The sequence below is a fragment of the Engystomops pustulosus genome, chromosome 9 (assembly GCF_040894005.1).
Source record: "Engystomops pustulosus chromosome 9, aEngPut4.maternal, whole genome shotgun sequence".
NCBI lineage: Eukaryota > Metazoa > Chordata > Amphibia > Anura > Leptodactylidae > Engystomops > Engystomops pustulosus.
This window is the reverse complement of record NC_092419.1, coordinates 57,818,101-57,836,855: the sequence shown is the minus strand read 5'-3', so window position 1 is coordinate 57,836,855 and position 18,755 is coordinate 57,818,101. Positions and strand designations below refer to the sequence as shown.

The 18,755-nt window shown below is 38.7% G+C and overlaps 1 protein-coding gene across 7 annotated transcripts in view; it reads right to left on the bottom strand.

The window, feature by feature from the left end:
• LOC140077441 (diacylglycerol kinase eta-like) overlaps window positions 1–18,755 on the bottom strand; it is a 212,407-nt gene that overhangs the window by 55,326 nt on the left and 138,326 nt on the right. For all 7 annotated transcript variants that reach the window (XM_072124658.1, XM_072124664.1, XM_072124659.1 and 4 more), the window contains 7 exons: window positions 16,804–17,041; window positions 16,154–16,258; window positions 12,697–12,790; window positions 11,461–11,568; window positions 9,982–10,078; window positions 5,431–5,538; window positions 2,229–2,342 (listed from right to left, as the gene is read on the bottom strand). In XM_072124658.1, coding sequence (XP_071980759.1) covers window positions 2,229–2,342; window positions 5,431–5,538; window positions 9,982–10,078; window positions 11,461–11,568; window positions 12,697–12,790; window positions 16,154–16,258; window positions 16,804–17,041 — 864 coding nt within the window. The remainder of the gene's footprint in view (window positions 1–2,228; window positions 2,343–5,430; window positions 5,539–9,981; window positions 10,079–11,460; window positions 11,569–12,696; window positions 12,791–16,153; window positions 16,259–16,803; window positions 17,042–18,755) is intronic.

Below are 18,755 nucleotides of genomic sequence, written 5' to 3'. Positions count from 1 at the left end.
CAAGATGCAGGCCCAAATGTAATACAAAGTGAATGGTGTAGAGTAAAAATGTAAATTTTTTTCTCAAATATGCCATTTTAGTGGTAAATATATTTTGCCCAACTCATGGCACTGGAGGCAAACATCTCAAAAATCATTACGTGGGTTCTCTTAGGTACAGCAAAATACCATATGTGGCAATAATGTACAGGCTGAGCATATAGTATGGCTGAGAAGGAAAGAACTGGCAAGGTGATCACACAGGGAATACAAAGGACAATCAGGAGATGATCAGGAGGGGATCAAGTAGGATGATGGTAGTAGTAATGTGTAAAGTAGCAAATGTGGCAGAGTAGCAGTATGTTCCTTTATTTAGCGACCCCAAAAGTACAATGGTGCCATTGAAGAGCAGGAATAAACTAAAAATTTACTTGATTGTAAAACGCTGTGATTGGCCAGTCAGATTTGAGCCAATCACAATGACCACCAGGGTAGGACTACTCAGATTGGCCGGTTGACATGGGTAGGAGGCCTACTCACCCAAGTTTCAATGTGATATCACCATATAAGCCCATATGCCCATGACATCATGCAGAATGAATTAATAAGATAAATATGGGACAGATGGAAGAGAGTATGACTGCATGATGCAACCTTATAGAAAGTCACAATGAAGGCTCAAAAGTATGTATATAAACAGGTATGGACTGGCCCACTGGTGTTACTAGAGAAACCACTGGTGGGACCTGCCACCTTTTGGCTCTGCCCCCTGCTAACTCGGCTGACTTCAATTCCATCTGTATCATCTGTAACCATATTGAGTTGAATAAGTTGATGGTGCAGAATGCAGGTACATTTACTAACAACAGTGCAAACTGCACTAAATATATTGTAGTGTGCAGGGTGCGCCAGACTCAGGATTTCTGGCGCATGTTCTTCATGAATCTGGCGCCCCCTGCACAGCTTCAACAGAGTGCAACACTTTTTTTGGTGCACATTTAACGTGGGGCATGCAACACAATTCTGTCAAATGTTAAATCTGGTGCATGGCCGGACTGAGCACAGGAACGCCCCCTAATTTGTGTTGCATGATGCCTAGGGCAGCTGTGCCACAAAAGGGTCGCATGAGACTTAAATACCTGTGCAAAAAGTTTGCACTAAAAAGAATGTGCAAAGTCACACAGAAAATTGGCTCATGGCCCTCGGTAAATGTGCCCCAATGTGTTGATGTTATCATGTCTGTCAACATCACAGTACATAGCAGAACCAGAGGAAAATGAGAAGTTGAAGTAAAGAAAGGAGGAGAAGATAGGGCCCACAAAATGGGAGGGGCACAATATGAAGGGGAGATGATGGGGATCCATAGAATGAGGTGAAAATGAGAGGCGATAATGTGAGGAAGAGATTTGCAGGGGCCCACAAAATGAGGGGGAGATGAGGGGCCACAATATGAAGATATGAAGATGAGATAAGAGACACCACAATATGAGGGACCACCATATGAGAGAGGGATGAGAAGGTTCCACAATATGAGGGGGAGATGAGAGGGAGCCACAATATGAGGGTGATATCAGTGGTAGCGAGAGATGAGAGGGCCCACAATATGGGGGAGGGGTGAGAGGAGGCACAATATGAGGAGGAGATGATTGTCTGCAGTGTGAAGGGGAACTGGTGGAGACACAGATTACTTTAGATAAGAGGTCCTACATAATAGTAGACATTAACACGATATGCTTGAATTGCATTTTAAACTTCATCTCAAGCTTGTTTGAAGTTAGCATCTGGTAAGTAGCAACACATGTGTTTTTAACATGGCATAATACAAGTTTCCACGTACAAAATGCAAAGTGTGTAAGTCTATACACATCTGCGTTTGGGGGGAGGTTCTCAAATGCATTTTAAAATGCAATTCATTCATGTGAACATGGTCATATGCTATGTTCACAATATGTGTTTGAACTGTGTTTTAAAACACATTACAAACAACAAAAAAACTCAAATACATCTGGATTTTTAAAAAATTTATTTTAGGATACATTTGCAATGCATTTCAAATCGCAATGCATTATAAATGTGGCCCAAAAATGTACAGGTAATATTTTCATGTATCATTTGGCGAGCCCCCAGAATAAATTTCACTGGTGGGCCCTAAGCCTCCCAGTCCGACAGTGTATATGAATTATTTTTGTCAAGTTCTTTTAAATTCTATTCTCGTATTAACAAAAATGACGGTTGAGTAAAAATGTCACCTGTGCAATGCGATGGTGTTGCAGATTGATTACACGTGACATAGCCATCTGAATGCTTCCAAAGACAGCAACCACTTCCAGCTTCTTGTCGTCAAATGAAGGTGCTCCAAAATTCTGAAATACAAAGAAATGGTAATAAATAGCAAAATTTGCAAGCACATAATTTTAAAAATAATACATCTTTAAATACAAAACACCATTGGTAGGTTACATAAACAAAACAAAACTAAGACGTTACAGCGTTAAAAATGAATAAATAAATAATGCTGTGTGTGTCAGTTAGCGGCCATTATACTACGTAGTGCCACTTTTCTGCAAACAGAAGAATACTATTCACGTTCAATTGAGTTCAATTTTCTGACATTTATCTACAGTCTCTCCTCTACAGAAACATTTTCTGAGATGATTAATGACAAAATGAAAATTTAACCAAATTAATTTTAAACTTGTTTCCCACAATTCGACTACAGTTATCCAATACATTCAGTATGTAATAGTTAAGAAGAGTGGTCCTTCTGAAACTGAAACCTTGTACCAGTTTGTCTTTCCCTTCAGTTCGTGACAGCTATTATGACCCTTTACAGCAGCCCAAATGTTAATAATAGAGTTAATTGAACCAATTCTGACCCTGTTACAATCTCCTATATTGGTAATGGAGATGCTGTTACAAGCACTTCCACAATACCCCCATATCACTGGGCTAACTATAGAGAAAACTGAACCCAGCATTCACCTAATATCTGCTTCTATTACTGACAGACCTGATTAGTTACTTCCAAATATTATCAAAATCTTTGTAGAGTTTGGCAGCCTCTCCAATTCCCAAACAAATTTTTCAAAATCCAAAGCCCTCAATATTTCTACCCCCATTTCAGTAGAGAATACTCTCAAATGAGCATTTCCATTTATCTGACAATCCCATAAAATAAAATATTTAGGAATACCACTCACTAAAGATCCAAGTTATATTAAGAAAACTATTTCTTTACTAGCTCAGATTACCCAGTCCCACAGCACACTAGAACTCCCATATGTTTCCTGGATGGGCCTTAAAAACTTACATAAAACATTCATAATGCCTAAGATTTTGTACCTCTTGCAAACGGTACCCATAGCAGCACCCATGACCTTTTTCAATAAGATCAAATCTATCTTTACCGGGAAGGAATGAGAGCTAGAGTACCAAATGACAGGCTTAAACAGAAGAAAAATTTTGGAGGCTGCGGTCTGCCGCACATACTAACTGATGCCCAGCAACCTATCCCCCATATTAGTGAATCCAACAAGAGAACTATGGGTCGGCCTAGAATCAATTACCTTTAAAGCGTTCCACAAAGAGTCCATAACGACATAGCAAACACGCTGACAGCTTATATTTCACCTAAGAACTTTCTACATTTAGAAGAAATCAAAAATATTCACTCAACCCTGCAGAAAAAAATGTACCTGTTAGCAGACCCTACCTGTTAAGAAAAGACTCTTCTCCAAGGACCCTCGTTAAGGGGGTGATTTCCATGATATACGATCAAATGTTAGCTCAGGGAAAGGATTCAAAGCCAGCATACTGTATATAAGTAACTGGGAAGTTGATCTAAATGCTACCTTCTCTGAGAAACAGGTTAAAGCAATCCATATGAAATCTCATGGCTTCTCGATATGCCTCAAGACACAGTAAAATTCTTATGACATGATGGTATAATACACCTCAGTACAGAGAAGAGTACTTTCCACAGAACCTATTTCTTAGAGATGTGGCGAACTAGGGGGGGTGGGGCGGCGGTCACTGGGTTACATTTTCTTACTACAATCCTTATACAAGTGGCAAAGATAGCAATTATGATTTTTATGAGTGTATAGCTGATTGTGATTGTGTAAGCATGTGTGTACAAATATGTATACATTTTTTAAGGGGAAGAGGACCCAGCCAATGCTAGTTATGCCCCTGGCTAAATCTCTTACATGGGTTGGATCTAGAAATGAGTAAGATCCTTTACTATAGCTATAAAGGAAAGGGAAGCACGACCATGTGTGGACCAGTAAAAGGCTAAAATGTCAGAAATGTAACTGTCTGCTCACCTGATTAAGTTGTGCTTGATGGCTCAACTCGTATGTTATGTATTTCTAGGTCACTTTGGCGTCCACTGCCGTTTTGGAGTATAAGATGAACTTGTGTGCCTACAAATCAGTCTTCAAGCAATGTTGATTAACCAGGGGTCTCCTGATGTAGATAATCCTTATTGATTGGCGCTGGACTCCACAATATAGTTGAAACTTCTAGTTAATTTTTTTATAAAAGCAAAACGCAACTGACTAAGAGTCCTGTACGGACTCGAAACGCGTTTTGCTTTAATATGTAATGTGTTTTAATCATATCAGCACCGATCATTGAGGAGTATCTCGTCAGGAGACCCCTGGTTAAACAACATTAGAAATGAGTAAGCAAGGAGTGGAAGCCTTGCAGTCCACGCCGTTAGTCCACTATGGATGTTTCCCCTAGTTCAAAGTATTCTCAGATGAGGTTTGCTGAGATAGTCAGTGGGATAATAAAGGGACTACACAGACCTCTGAATGGGGGAATAAAGCCTGGAGACTGGTCATCTACTTAAAAACCTGTGAGAGTAGACATTGGCCCACATTTATTAAAGTGTTTGTGCCAGTTTTCTGTCTGATGTGCTTGCATATGTATTTAAGAAGAGTTTGCACCAGTTTTGTGGTGCTGCTACACTGTGTCCGCTTTAGTGCCGATTCGGACCATGTGCCACATTTATTACAGGGACTCAACAGAATTGCATTGCATGCTCTATGTTAAAGGTGCACCAAAAAAAGTTGGAACACAAACAGCGCTAGTATTCAATAACCTGGCGCACTTTGCCCATTGGTGAAGCAATTTACACATAGTGCACAGTGATAAATGTTGGCCATTGTAACCGTGTGGTGCAAGGTATAAGCCGGCACTGGCATAGTAAGGTATACGGACAGGCATATGATTTAAATTTGGAATAAAAGCACAGTTTGAATTTTATCTCAGTACCTAAAAAACCTCTGTTGTCGGCAACTCCACCTTATGACCTGAACCCCTACAATATTTAGATATTTTTTAAAAAGATTATTAGTTTTCATAAGGTTTGGTCTCAAATGATACTATCCAATTATGATTAATTGTAGTGTAAATAAAAAAAGTATACTCATGGTTATTACTTACATTGTCCTCTTTGGTTCCTCCCCAGAAGTTAATGCCTCCAGCATAACTAGGAATATTCAAAACTGCAATACCTTGAAGACTAGGCAAAGATATGGCTACTCCATCACACTAAAATAATAAGAAGTACATTTGCATATAGAATGTTATCATTATTTATAAAAATGGCATTTCTGCTGATATAAAATGCATTTTTACCTGGTTAAACATCAACAACCCCTTAGTGACCAAGCTCATTTGTGGCTCGATTACCAAGGCCTACTTTTCATTTTAATTTGTAAACTATTTATCATAGGAGGATTTTAACCCCTTGCCACTGATGGGCTTTTTCTATTTTACTTTCTGTTTATCGGTCACCACTTTCAAAAATTAATAACTTTTTTTATTTTTCTGTTTACAGAGCTGTATGAGGGCTTGTTTTCTGTGTAACAAATTGTACTTCCTAGTGACGACATTTTACATTCCATGCTGTGTAGTGGGAAGTGGAAATAAAATTCAAAATGCCATTTTGAATGGCCATCTGTGCCATTTTCTTGTGGGCTCTGTTTTTACGCCTTTCACTATGTACATTTAAAAGGGCCATTAGTCCGACCACAGGGACACCAAATTTGTATAGCTTTTGTTAGGTGTCAATAGATTTTAAAAAATTAAAACCTTTTGTAATAAAAACTATTTCTTCATTTTGCCATATTTTGTCTCCAATAACTTTTTCATACTTAGGAGTAGGGAGTTGGCTAAAGTGTCATTTTTTCTGGAGGCAGCTAAAGTTTTCATTGCTACCAGTTTGGGGACTTTGCAACCTTTTGATCACTTTTTATTGAATAGTTTATTATAGTATTTTTATGTGTTGCAAAATGGTTAAAAAAAAGGGATAATTCGGACATCTGGGCGCATTTTTTCAGTTTTTCCGTTTTTGCCATGTACAACTGTGTTTATATTTTTATGGATTTGGGATTTTGGAATGTGCTGATACCTAATACGGTACCTTGTTTTTTTTTTTACTTTTTCCCACTTTTTTAAATTATATATTGTTTTATATGTGTTACTTTTAGGACATTTTAATTAATTTTATTTAAAATTTTTATTTCTTTCACATTTTTTGTGTTTTTTAGGTTTTTTTTTCATTGCTAGCATATGAGCTATTGATGCAATCACTAGTTCGTACTAATACACTGCAATAACCATGTCAATGCTAAAGGGATCTAAAGAGTTATATGACAGCTGAGTCACTGTTCTTCCCATGCAGAACTTGGGCTAGGCCGACGGAAAAATCGCAAGGGTGGTCATTAAGGGCTTAAAGGATACCTTCCATCAGGAATCGACCAATTAAGGAAGATCTAATGGTAGGTTTCTACTAACATGCTAAGCCTTAAACTACCTTATGCTAATTCTAAAACACATTCTAACCTGAATTACACTTTATACAACTAATATGATAATTTTTGGCAGAGGCTATTGAGCGTACAATAGTCTCTCTAGGCAAATGATACTCCACGCCCCAGTAACCTCTGCCATCCTACCTACCTGCATGTCCTTAGCATTTCTCAATGCCAGCTTCTGCAACGTCTAAGCAGTATGTGCAGCAGCTTCTTGTGCAGTGAGCATATCACTGCAGCCGGCGGCACCGGAGAAGCTGGTGGTGAGAAAGACCACGGAGATGAACAACAAGGACACGCAGGTAGCTGGGATGACAGAAGTTACTGGGGTGTTGAGTAGCTTTTTCCTGGACAGTCTACTCCACACCCCAGTAGCCTCATATTTGCATATCATTTATATAAAGTGTAGTTTAGGTGAAAGGTAGTTTAGGACTTAGCATGTCAGTAGAAACCTACCATCAGATTTACCTTAAAAGTAGATTACTGGTGGTAGGTTTCCTTTAACTACCTATATTTAAAGTGAGTGTTTCAGTAGATTAGGAAGCAGCCCTAGAGAAGCTGTTTAGCCATGCCTTGTGAATGTAATTGGACTGTGAAAAAAGTATGCTACTAACAGCATACACAAAAATCTATGGTTACAAGAATCTCCATGGCTTCTAGCTAACACTGTCTTCAGCTGAAAAGGGAGAAGAAAAGTAGGAGAGAGAAAATCTTGTGTAGTGTGTCTCTGTGCATCATATATAAATATAATGCACTGAGTTCAATCTCCAGCATAGTGATCAGTCCGTGGCATGGCACTTGTCACGTCCATGATCACGGACTGATCACTGAATAATGTGAACTGGCCCTTACAGTTGTTCAGTACAGGCAGAACTCAGCAAGAAGCTTCAACAAGTAGGTCACATGTACTGCTAACATTGTGTTTACAAATGCAATGCTAGCTCCCAGGGGCATGCCTCAGCCCAATCGCATGTGCATTTCCATGGAAACGCATGTGATCGGTAACCAGCATCTGGCATCTTGCTTTAAAACAATGCAAGACACCGGGTCCTGGTTGGCAATTGCATGATTTTTTTGTAAACACATATGGATCGGGTCGAGGCATGCCTCCGGGAGCTAGCATCGCATTTGTAAATACAATGGTAGCAGTATGTGTGACTGCACCCTTAGGGATATAACCCACTAAGGACTGGCAATTCTTCCACTCTGCAACTGTCTAAAGCTGCATGGTCAAAACTACTGATAAAGAGACTAATTTAAATGGATTGTCCACTTTCAGCAAATAACTGATATTGTGTAAGCAATAGTTCAACAATTTTCTAATATACTTTCTTTATCAATTCCTCATGGTTTTCTAGATCTAGATACTCAATGTTCACCTCCAATGGATAGAAATCTATCCATGGTATTGCGATGGACACGCAGGTGTAGGAGCCTTTATAACACATGGCTCTAATTACTCTTTATGATACAATTGGCTTGTGCACACGCATGTCCATCACAAGACCAGGGGCAGATGCAAAGTAAACTTAGAAGCTTTCTATAGCTGAAGAAGAAGACCATGATGAATTGATACAGAAAGTATACAATTTTCCAATATAACTTTTCTTTACACAAACAATGTCAGTTACTTGCTAAAAGTGGACAACCTCTTAAAGGGTGTTTTTGATGATCTCCATCACTCCAAACACCATTAAAATGCTAATAAAATCATAGTTCATGTCCAAATAACCAGATTTCTGTTTTGATTCCCTCAATCAATTGCAACCAAAGATTTGTTCAGTCTTGAGAATCCCACCAATTCCTGTGAATCTGGTAGCAACGTCAACTAATACCAGCAGTGGATTATAATATATGCGGTTGCCTGGGGCCCAATCCTTCATGGCCACCCAAACCACTGATCAAATTTTATACCTTCACCCATGAAATCCTCATGCATCTGTAACTGCTCTCAATAAACATGTACACAAGAGCCATTTTAGGACCTTTGAATGTCATGAAAAGGTCCTGAAACTGCAGACTGAAGGCAGGCAGAAGCAAAAAATCCTCAATCCCCCAAGAAGCGCAATTCTAGTACCATATGTAGGAAGTTCTATAATATTCATACAGCCCAGGGCCCATGACAGTCTTAATCTGCCCCTGACTAGTACTTCTTCTGTCTTCCTCCTCTTGTGAGTGCTGGCCAGCAGCTATTGGTCCTAGCATTAATACGTTTCAGGGTGCACCTGCATGAATTTAATAGCTACTAGGAGGCTGGCATGCTTTCCTTATAACAAGGTCTTCCATTTATTGCTCATAATGGGTTCTTTGGAGCCCTTTCCTCTGTTGATATATGCCATGAGTTCATTTGCCTTGGTGGTAGCCTCTGGATACTACAGTTTAGTTGACTAATAAACACAGCCATTTTTCAAGCTTTTTTGCATTTGGTAATACTTGCATATATTTTCCCCCTTTTAAGCATATGATTTTATAGTTATTGCTGTAAACCCTTAATTACAACATTAATTACACCCTTTATTACACCCTTTATTACAATTGTCTAAATTACCCAGAAGCATTTCTAGCTTAAAAGAACTCAACCCCTTGGATACTGTTGTTTTAAACTCAGCTCACTTACATTTCGGTGTCTTTATTCTGATAGGGTTCTTATTTTCATTAGCTTATGGAGTTTTTTAAGAATATGCTAATTAGTATCTGGTGTCCCAGGGTGTCTAAAATAAGGCATTCCGTGCTCCATCATAAAATAGTTATGCACACCTCTTCTGTGCGCTTCTTTCTTCCTCCTCCGTCCAATTCCACTGAGAGCATCCTAGGGCTTTTAACTGCATTGGACTTTCAAAGAGCTGCCTGAGGTCTCCAGCTCTAGGGCTGGAAAATGGGAAGGAGGAGGAAGGAACAAGGGCATGCAGGAGGACTGCATAATTATGTAATGTGGAGCGCAGAACACCTTACACGAGGCACCCGGGAGGGTCATCAATGGCACAGCTTGAGGGCTAATGAAAATAAGAAACGTTGTCAGCATGAAGATTCTGATATATAAGTGAGTTCAGAGTGGTTGCTTTTCTTTAATATTTTTTGTACTTATCAGGCTTTGTGTACTATGGGAAACCCTAATCACCAAAAGCATACTGGTAAAGCAACTGGCTATATACTGTGTGTGTTTACACTCAAGACTCACCTCTAGTTTTACACGTTGCTCTAGATTTTTGTAAGTTTTCTGCAGCAGCTCCTTGGTTCCTAGCACACCATACCACATCATATTTCTTGTCCGACTACTACAAAAGAGAAGAGAAAAACATCTTTTTAGCACCATTTCAAAAATAATATGTGCAATAGGAATAAGCTTTACAAAAAAAGAAACCTTCCAATAATACAATATACAATACAATATAGTTACATAGTTTAACTTTTTCACCTAACTATGTTAAACTATTTAACTAGTTTAACATAGTAAGGTTGAAAAGAAATTCCTACCCAAACCCAAATTTGGAAATCTGAACAATCCTTACATCTTTCCCTCCAGAAGTCTAATTCACACAGACAATTTGTAACTGTGACTGTTTTGGATGAATTCTAACCATTAATGCCAATTGACATTAAAAAGCATCCAGCATTCAATAGTTCTAATACTAATCTAACATTCTATGTGATTGGTTTTGGAATAAATAAATCATTTTTTAGATCTCTATGCATATTCATATATAGTGAAATATAAAATAGAGGGTTTGTAATAATTAGGAAAGCAAAACAAGACATTAATAGATAAGTATCATTCTTTAAAAAAAAGTTGATTTTTTGGTATGTATTTTCACTAACTTGTATATCTTGTATACCAGTTAGGGAGCAACTAGATGAAGCGACCAAGACACAACTGAGAAGCAGCTGTGATGTGGCTGGCTGCATTAAATTAGGTAATTGTGACCGTTATTCATAACAAAATTATTATTTAGTAATAGTTTTATGTACTGGTAAAATTAAAATTATTTTTCTATGAATTATGCTCACAATTATTTAATTGATTCTACCAGCCTCATCACAGCCTCATCACAGCCGCACCACAGCCACATCTCAGCTACGTGCTGGCAGCTCCATCTAGTTGTATCCTTAATGTTGTGATTCTGGTGGAATATTCACTTAAAACCCCTAGAAATTGCCTCCAATTGATTTCAGTGCTCACAAAATAAAATTGTGGTATCCTTTGTTTAGCTGCAATTTTAGCACTACTTTTATACAGAACAGTACAGAAAATTGTCTATAGCTACATGGCTATTATCTTGCAGATTTTACTGCTGGCTTAAAGAGTAACTCATTTCAGATGATTTTTTTAAGAAATAGGTTGCACAATGCCCTTTAGTTAGAGTGATTACAGTTTCTGCTTTCTCACTGGCTGCAGTAAGCTACAAGGATTATGATTTTTAAAGATTGAGCTGTTTAAACACACAAAAGAATGATCAGATATAACTTATGGCCCCATTACGGTCGTGTACATGAAGCCTAAGCAGAATTTTAAAAAATGTTCACAACACACCCTCCCCCATGATACTAAAGAAATGTTCACAACGCACCTTCCCCCATGATACTAAAGATTATCTCAAATGATGGGTATGCTTGATTGATGATTTTACAGTTTCTGCCCTGAAGAGAGAATGATTGGTACCTGCATTTTTTGGGATGTTCATCTCTCTTGTTATTGAATTCTAGGGAAATTTTGGCATCTAATCCAATCCCAAAGTAATTATTCATGGTACATCTCTCCAAAAATTGTCTGAAAAACAAAACATATAAATAATGGTTCAGTATGTGTAATACAGGTAGAGAGAGATAGAAAGTGATGCAGTGCATGTGGCTCAGGTAAAGAGAAGTCAAGTGCATTGCTGGATCAAAGCTGTATGGGACTTGTATTATAGCATAAAATAAATATAATACATGTAGTGTAGACAGAGATGAGTGCATACAGTTCAGGATAAAGGGATTATACTTCATATAGAAGATGTAGAGAGCAGAACAGTACATATAATACAGGTAAAGGGAAACACAGTACATGTAGTATAGGAAAAGAGGTATACAGGACATAAATAAAACGCAAGGTCCAGTGGCGTAGCACCCATGGAGCCAGGCCACACGGCAAAAATGGGGCCTGCGGAAACTATGGCTATCTTGTATTCTATGTACAGGCCTGTCAAAGTTATAGGCAGACCATTAGATACCATAGAGTGGAAGTGGATGGAGAAGGTGCATGTAGAGTAACCTTTGCGTGCGCTTTCTCATAGACCCGTGCGATCTATGACCCATACTCACGCTGCACCTACAACAGTAGCACCCGATTGCCGAGAAGGGGGTAAAGTGCCAAAGTATCGAGCGGATGAGGAGGCATATTAATGGGGAGAGAGGGACATGTATAAAAGTGTAGAAAAATGGGGGGGGGGAAATGGGGTGTAATAGGGGGAAACACTGTATAAAGGGGGCGCTGTAGTGTGAACGGGGTTCAATGATTCCTGCTGTTTGAAAGAAGGATGATGTACTGTATATAGTGTAATTCCACAAGACATATACAGGACATGTTGTAGAAGTAGCAGTTAGTACAGAACATGCAGTACAGGATGAGAGCTGTATAGGGCATGTAGCACTTGTAGAGATCAGTAAAGTATAAAGAGTACAGGATGAGAGCTGTAGAGAGCAGTTCAGTAGATGTCATTTAGGTTGAAAGCAGTAAAAAGCATGTATAAGTCAATATTGAAGTTTACCAGATCTAATACGGTTGGTGACATAACATAGTAATATAGCTGGCTATGTATTCAATTAAGTCTCCATATTTTTATTGTCTAATAAAGGCTACAATCTGCCTTAAAAGTTGCAAAAATAATTTTCATCTGTATAATTAAAATGCACTTACACGGAATCATCAGCAAAATGAAGATGACTGAATGAGTAGGGTCGATCTAAAATGATAGATGACGTTGTTGATGAAACGGTTCCACGTCTGGATGCTGTAAAAATAAAATTTATCATCATGTTACACCGCAAGAGAAAAGTCACGTATTATATATTATGCATTAGAAAATTAGATACATTTGTGAATTCAAGATCAGAGGGCAAAAACTATAATCTAATATATAAAGCTGAGTGTGTGTGTATGTTTGTATTTATGTCTGTCTGCTAAAGGAATCTGTACCGTCATGTTTACAATCACCAAATTTTGCAGTCGTTGTCTGTGACTCGGGGAACGTCAAAGACCAAGTTTTGACCCGAAATTTTCACCCTGTGCTTTCCAAAACCCTCTTATTACCCACCATAGTCTGCTGCTGCTGTAGTTGGAAGCTGAGCTGTGATTGGTTGCTGGTCTGCCCCAGGTCATTGAGTATAAGACACTTATGTATGAGGTAGGATGGATAGAGACAGAGATAGGGGGATATTTATCGGGAGTGTCTGAGGTAAAACTGTTCGATTTGCCCACGGAAACCAATTAGGCATCAGCTGTAATTTTATAAACAGATGTGCAAAAATTAAACTTGAGCTCTAATTGTTTGCCATGGGCAACTGGAGCAGTTCTGCTCTTAGTCACTTCTGATAAATCTCTCCATAGACAAAGTGATAGTCAGAGACACAGACAGTCACTGAAATGAGCGTGACAGAGACAGACAGTCATTGGAATGAGAGTGCCCAAGACAGACAGTCACTGGAATGAGAGTGCCCGAGACAGTCACTGGAATGAGAGTGCCAGAGACAGTCACTTAAAGAGACAGACAGTGTCAGTGACAGAGAAGGCTAGTGACAAAGACAGTCTTAGACAATCTAAAGATACATATAAAATATTTTTGTTAACCCATTCTATTTTGTCATAGCTAAGGGCAGTTATTTACTATCCCGGACATCCCGGACAACAACTAGTACACATATAAAAGACAAAATAACTTAAAAGAATTATCCAAGTTAATATCTCCTTTTTCAAATGCTTCACATGAACTTTTCTTGCATTACACCTTCCCCTCTCAATTGAGGTGTACACAAAGATTATGAGATAAGCAGCGTAAAGATAAAACTTTTAATAAAAATAAAATTTGCAAGCTTTAACGCCTTAGTCACTTTATCCGGTAATAACTTTAAAAGGCTTTAGCTTAACCAAATGTTTTTGAGTTAGTGGGTAATTTTGGTTGATTTATTTAGCATTTATTTATGAAAAAAAGTGAATTTGGTAAACATTTTGAAAAAATTAGCTATTTTTAAAATTCTAAATGTTCTGTTAGTTCTGTTGGTAATAAAACTAACTAACATTTACCATATCTCAGCTATGTGTTTTATAAGTGTCCTTTTGTTTTATTAAGACACCAGAAAGATATCAAATTGAACAGCATTCTCTTAAATTTTCAACAACATTTTAGAATCAATTATTTTAAGGACAATTTAATTTTTATACAGTTTTTGGAAATTGTTAATAGAAACCACCTACATAGGAAGCTTGTTAACCCTTCAAGTATTTTACAGAATCTCAAACAAAATGAAAGTTTGATTTGGAATTCAACATTGTTAATCATAAATACATTCATTTAGCTCTAAAATTTACCCACATAAACTGAATAAAAGTACAAAAAATGCATCTACGAATATATTGTGCAGTTTCTTCCGAGTAAGAGAACACCCCATATGTGGATGTAACCAACTGTCTGGGCACATGGAGAAGCACGGAAGGGAAGGAGCACCATTGAGCTTTTGTAGGGCAAATTATGGAACAGAACGGAACCAAAATGCCACGTGTGAACGTTTATCCCAGAGAATTTGTAAACTTTTTTATCAGGTGGTATTGGGGGCATTTTTACCCCTTACCAGTGACGCCTTTTACATTTTACTCTCTGTTTATTGCTCCCCACGTTCAAAAATCAATAACTTTTTTTATTTTTCTGTGTACAGAGCTGTATCAAGGCTTGTTTTCTGAGTAACAAATTGTACTTCATAGTGATAGTATTTTATATTCCACTGGGAAGTGGAAATAAAATTCAAAAAGCAGACAAGAAACTGCATTTGTGCCATATTCTTGTGGGCTCTGTTTTTACGCCTTTCACTGTGAACTCCAAATGGCATCTCTAATATATTCTTATAAAGGTTTTATTAGGTGTTAATAGATTTATTAAAAAAATTAAAACCTTTACTATGAAAAAAAAAATTATCAATCTAATCATATTCTGACTCCAATAACTTTTTCACACTTAGGAGTATGGAGTTGGCTAAGGTGCCACTTTTCCTGGGATATTGGAAAAAATACACGTTATTCGATGTTTCGGAGTATATAGGTGCACAAGTAGGTTACTACTTTATCATCTCTCCAGCGGGAGCACCCGCTTTTCCTCCTTTCCACCTGCGCTCCAGCGGTCATAGCACCACATCTCATCTCCATTTCTACTTACACCTTGCAATCTGTACCTGATGAAGGTCTGAATTTATAAGACTGAAATGTTGCAAAATAATAATTTCTGTTGGATTGCTATACTGTTTATTCTGGATAAAATAAATTCTCCTCAATTTTTGACCTATAAGGAGTGCCAAGTTATCACTTTTTCTGGGATAAGCTGACGTTTTCATTGCTAGCATTTTGGGGACTGTGCAACCTTTTGATCACTTTTTATTACATTTCTTAGGTGTTACCAAATGGCAAAAAAGTGTTGGGAATTGTGGGATGCAGTGATACCTAATATGTTGTGTTTTGTTTAACTTTTTTCCATTTTTAAAAAATTATTTGTGTTAGGGGCTTTTGGGACTAATTTATTTTGATCTATTTTAGCCTATGCACATGTATAGGATGACAGGCAGCATGCTTGGTCCAGCCAGGGTGCCTCGGACAGAGCCAGGGACCTTCATCAGTTTCCTGGCATCACCCCCAATGTGATCATGGGTGCTGGGGAACTAATGAAGGTCCCTGGCTCTGGGAGGAAAAGGAGGGAGTTCCCTTCCTCACCCAGGTATGTAGATCCCTCGGTAACAGCATTGACCCCGGGATCTAACGGGTTAAATAGACCAGATCGGAATTAATTGCAATCTGGACCGTTAGAGCAGGGTCCCGGCTGTCATAAGACAGCCAGGTCACTGCTCTTCTCTGCAAGGGGGGCCGTGTACAACTTGGGCTAGGCCAACGGAAAAGCCCAAGGCGTCTCAGTGACCGATGTGAAAACCTGTATGGGTGGTCACTATGGGGTTAAGGACACACAGGCCTCTTCTATAAGCCCATTTACAGCTTTTTTCTGAGACCATGGCTAGAGGCTCTTTAATATAAAATGCAGACAGTGACAGCTCAATAGAAAATTGAAGAAATATAAAAAAAATATTGCACTCAAATACACACAAAAACGTAGTTAGCTTACCCATACGCTCAAGTTCTTTGTTGAAGTCTTCAGAGCTCTCTTTTAGGCTTGGTGATGTTGCAGGATTGCTGAATGCTTCAGTTTGTTTGTTTTGTTCATCCACAACTAAATTGAATTATAATTAAACAACAAGATTAGCAATGATTCCTTAAAAGGAACCTGTCATCAGCAATTGGCTTAATAAACCACTACTATTATATTGTTGGGCAGCGTAAGACCTAATCTAGTTTTAGTTTCTTTTATGGCCCAGTGTGGTGGCATCATCCAAACATAAACGTTGAAGAGATGCCAATTGGTTGTATAAATTCAAGAAGGTGCAAAGTTCTGAGCTCTGAATGTCTTCAGGAGATCTGGTTAGTGATGTCTCTGGATGCAGGACCATCAATTACAGTCAGTGAAAAGGGCTTTCTGAGGCAAGGAGAGCTTGACCTCAGTGTTAATATCTCTGTCTCCTTGACTTTATACAACCAGTTCACATTTCACTTCAAAGATGATTTTCTGGATGATACCACCACACTGGGTCATGAGAAAGCATGATCTGGAATGTGTTCAGCTGCTTGACAACATACTAGTAGTGGTTTATTAGGTCTTTCTGATGACAGGTTCCCTTTAAGTGACGTCAATCTGGATACCATCCAGGAATGTCTTACCCTTCTCTGCCTGCTCAATAATTTGCTTCAGAGCTTTCTTTAGGCTATTGGCCCTCAATATGAGTTGCTCTTTAGACTGGAACATTTTTGCTACATCATCTTTCTCATTCAATTCCTTGCCATTTTCCTTTAATGCAGAGTCTGGGTGAAGATTTCGTGGTGAGGGAGTCAATAATGCCAAGGACTCTTCATTGAGCGCTCGTACCAGTGAATCTAGCTTTTCATTAAGCATTGAACACTGTTCAAAATGAAGATACTTTTTAGTATTATGCTGAAATACAGATTTAACTATATTTATTAATATTTGTATTATTAAATTCAACCAGGGATACAAATCTGCATTGATACATTTTTTTTATACAAAGCATTTGTCTTTAGGAATTTCAGTTTCTCCCTATAGTTTTCTCCCTAGTTTTTGTTGCAAATGTTTCAAATCCACATGGACACAAGTCAAGTGAGGGGTTATGTACAAGAGTACACTACTGTAAATTTTGGCTTGCATTTTTAAGCACTCTAACCACATCTCAGGGAGATGAGGACATGTAAGGGTGCGCTCACATGTAGCATTCTGATGCGTTTTTTTAAAAGCATTGCAGAAATACATGCATTTTACATTTTACCATGCATTTTTTCTTCATTGTAGAAAGTGGAATTACCTGTGTGAACATTTTCACAGCTGCTTACACTGTCTGCAATGAAGAAAAAATGCTTTCTAAACAGCCAACGCATGGTAACATGTTAAACGCAAGCGTTTCTGCAATGTGTTTAAAAACACCTCTCAAATGGCACATGCGAAGTAACCAATAAATTTTGATAAACTGTGAATGCAAAAATTGATACCGTATCTAATCGAGTATAAGCCAACCCAAGTATAAGCCGAGACCCCTAATTTTAACACAAACATTGTCATGTTCAAGAAACCAGTCTGAGATGATTCCAGCTTTATGACATGGCGCATTATCCTGCTGAAAGTAGCCATCAGATGTTGGGTACATTGTGGTCATAAAGGGATGGACATGGTCAGCAACAAGGCTGTGGTGTTGCAACGATGCTCAATTGGTACCAAGGGGCCCAAAGAGTGCCAAGAAAATTTCCCCACACCATGACACCACCACCACCAGCCTGAACCGTTGATACAAGGCAGGATGGATCCATGCTTTCATGTTGTTGACGCCAAATTCTGACCCTACCATCCGAATGTCGCAGCAGAAATCGAGACTCATCAGACCAGGCAACGTTTTTCCAATCTTCTATTGTCCAATTTCGATGAGCTTGTGCAAATTGTAGCCTCAGTTTCCTGTTCTTAGCTGAAAGGAGTGGCACCCGGTGTGGTCTTCTGCTGCTGTAGCCCATCTGTCTCAAAGTTCGACGTAGTGCGCGTTCAGAGATGCTCTTCTGCCTACCTTGGTTGTAACAGGTGGCGGTTTGAGTCACTGTTGCCTTTCTATCAGCTCGAGCCAGTCTGCCCATTCTCCTCTGACCTCTGACATCAACAAGGCATTTCCGCCCACAGAACTGCCGCTCACTGGATGTTTTTTCTTTTTCGGACCATTCTCTGTAAACCCTAGAGATGGTTGTGCGTGAAAATCCCAGTAGATCAGCAGTTTCTGAAATACTCAGACAAGTCTTTCTGGCACCAACAACCATGCAGCGTTCAAAGGCACTCAAATCACCTTTCTTCCCCATACTGATGCTCGGTTTGAACGGCAGGATATTGTCTTGACCATGTCTACATGCCTAAATGCACTGAGTTGCCGCCATGTGATTGGCTGATTAGAAATTAAGTGTTAACGAGCAGTAGGACAGGTGTACCTAATAAAGTGACCGTTGAGTGTATAGCCAGCAAGCCACATGTAATATAAAGTCTGCCAGCCACCTGTAGTATAAAGCCTGCCAGCCACCTGTAGTATATAGCCTGCCAGACCCTGTAGTGTATAGCCTGCCAGCCACCT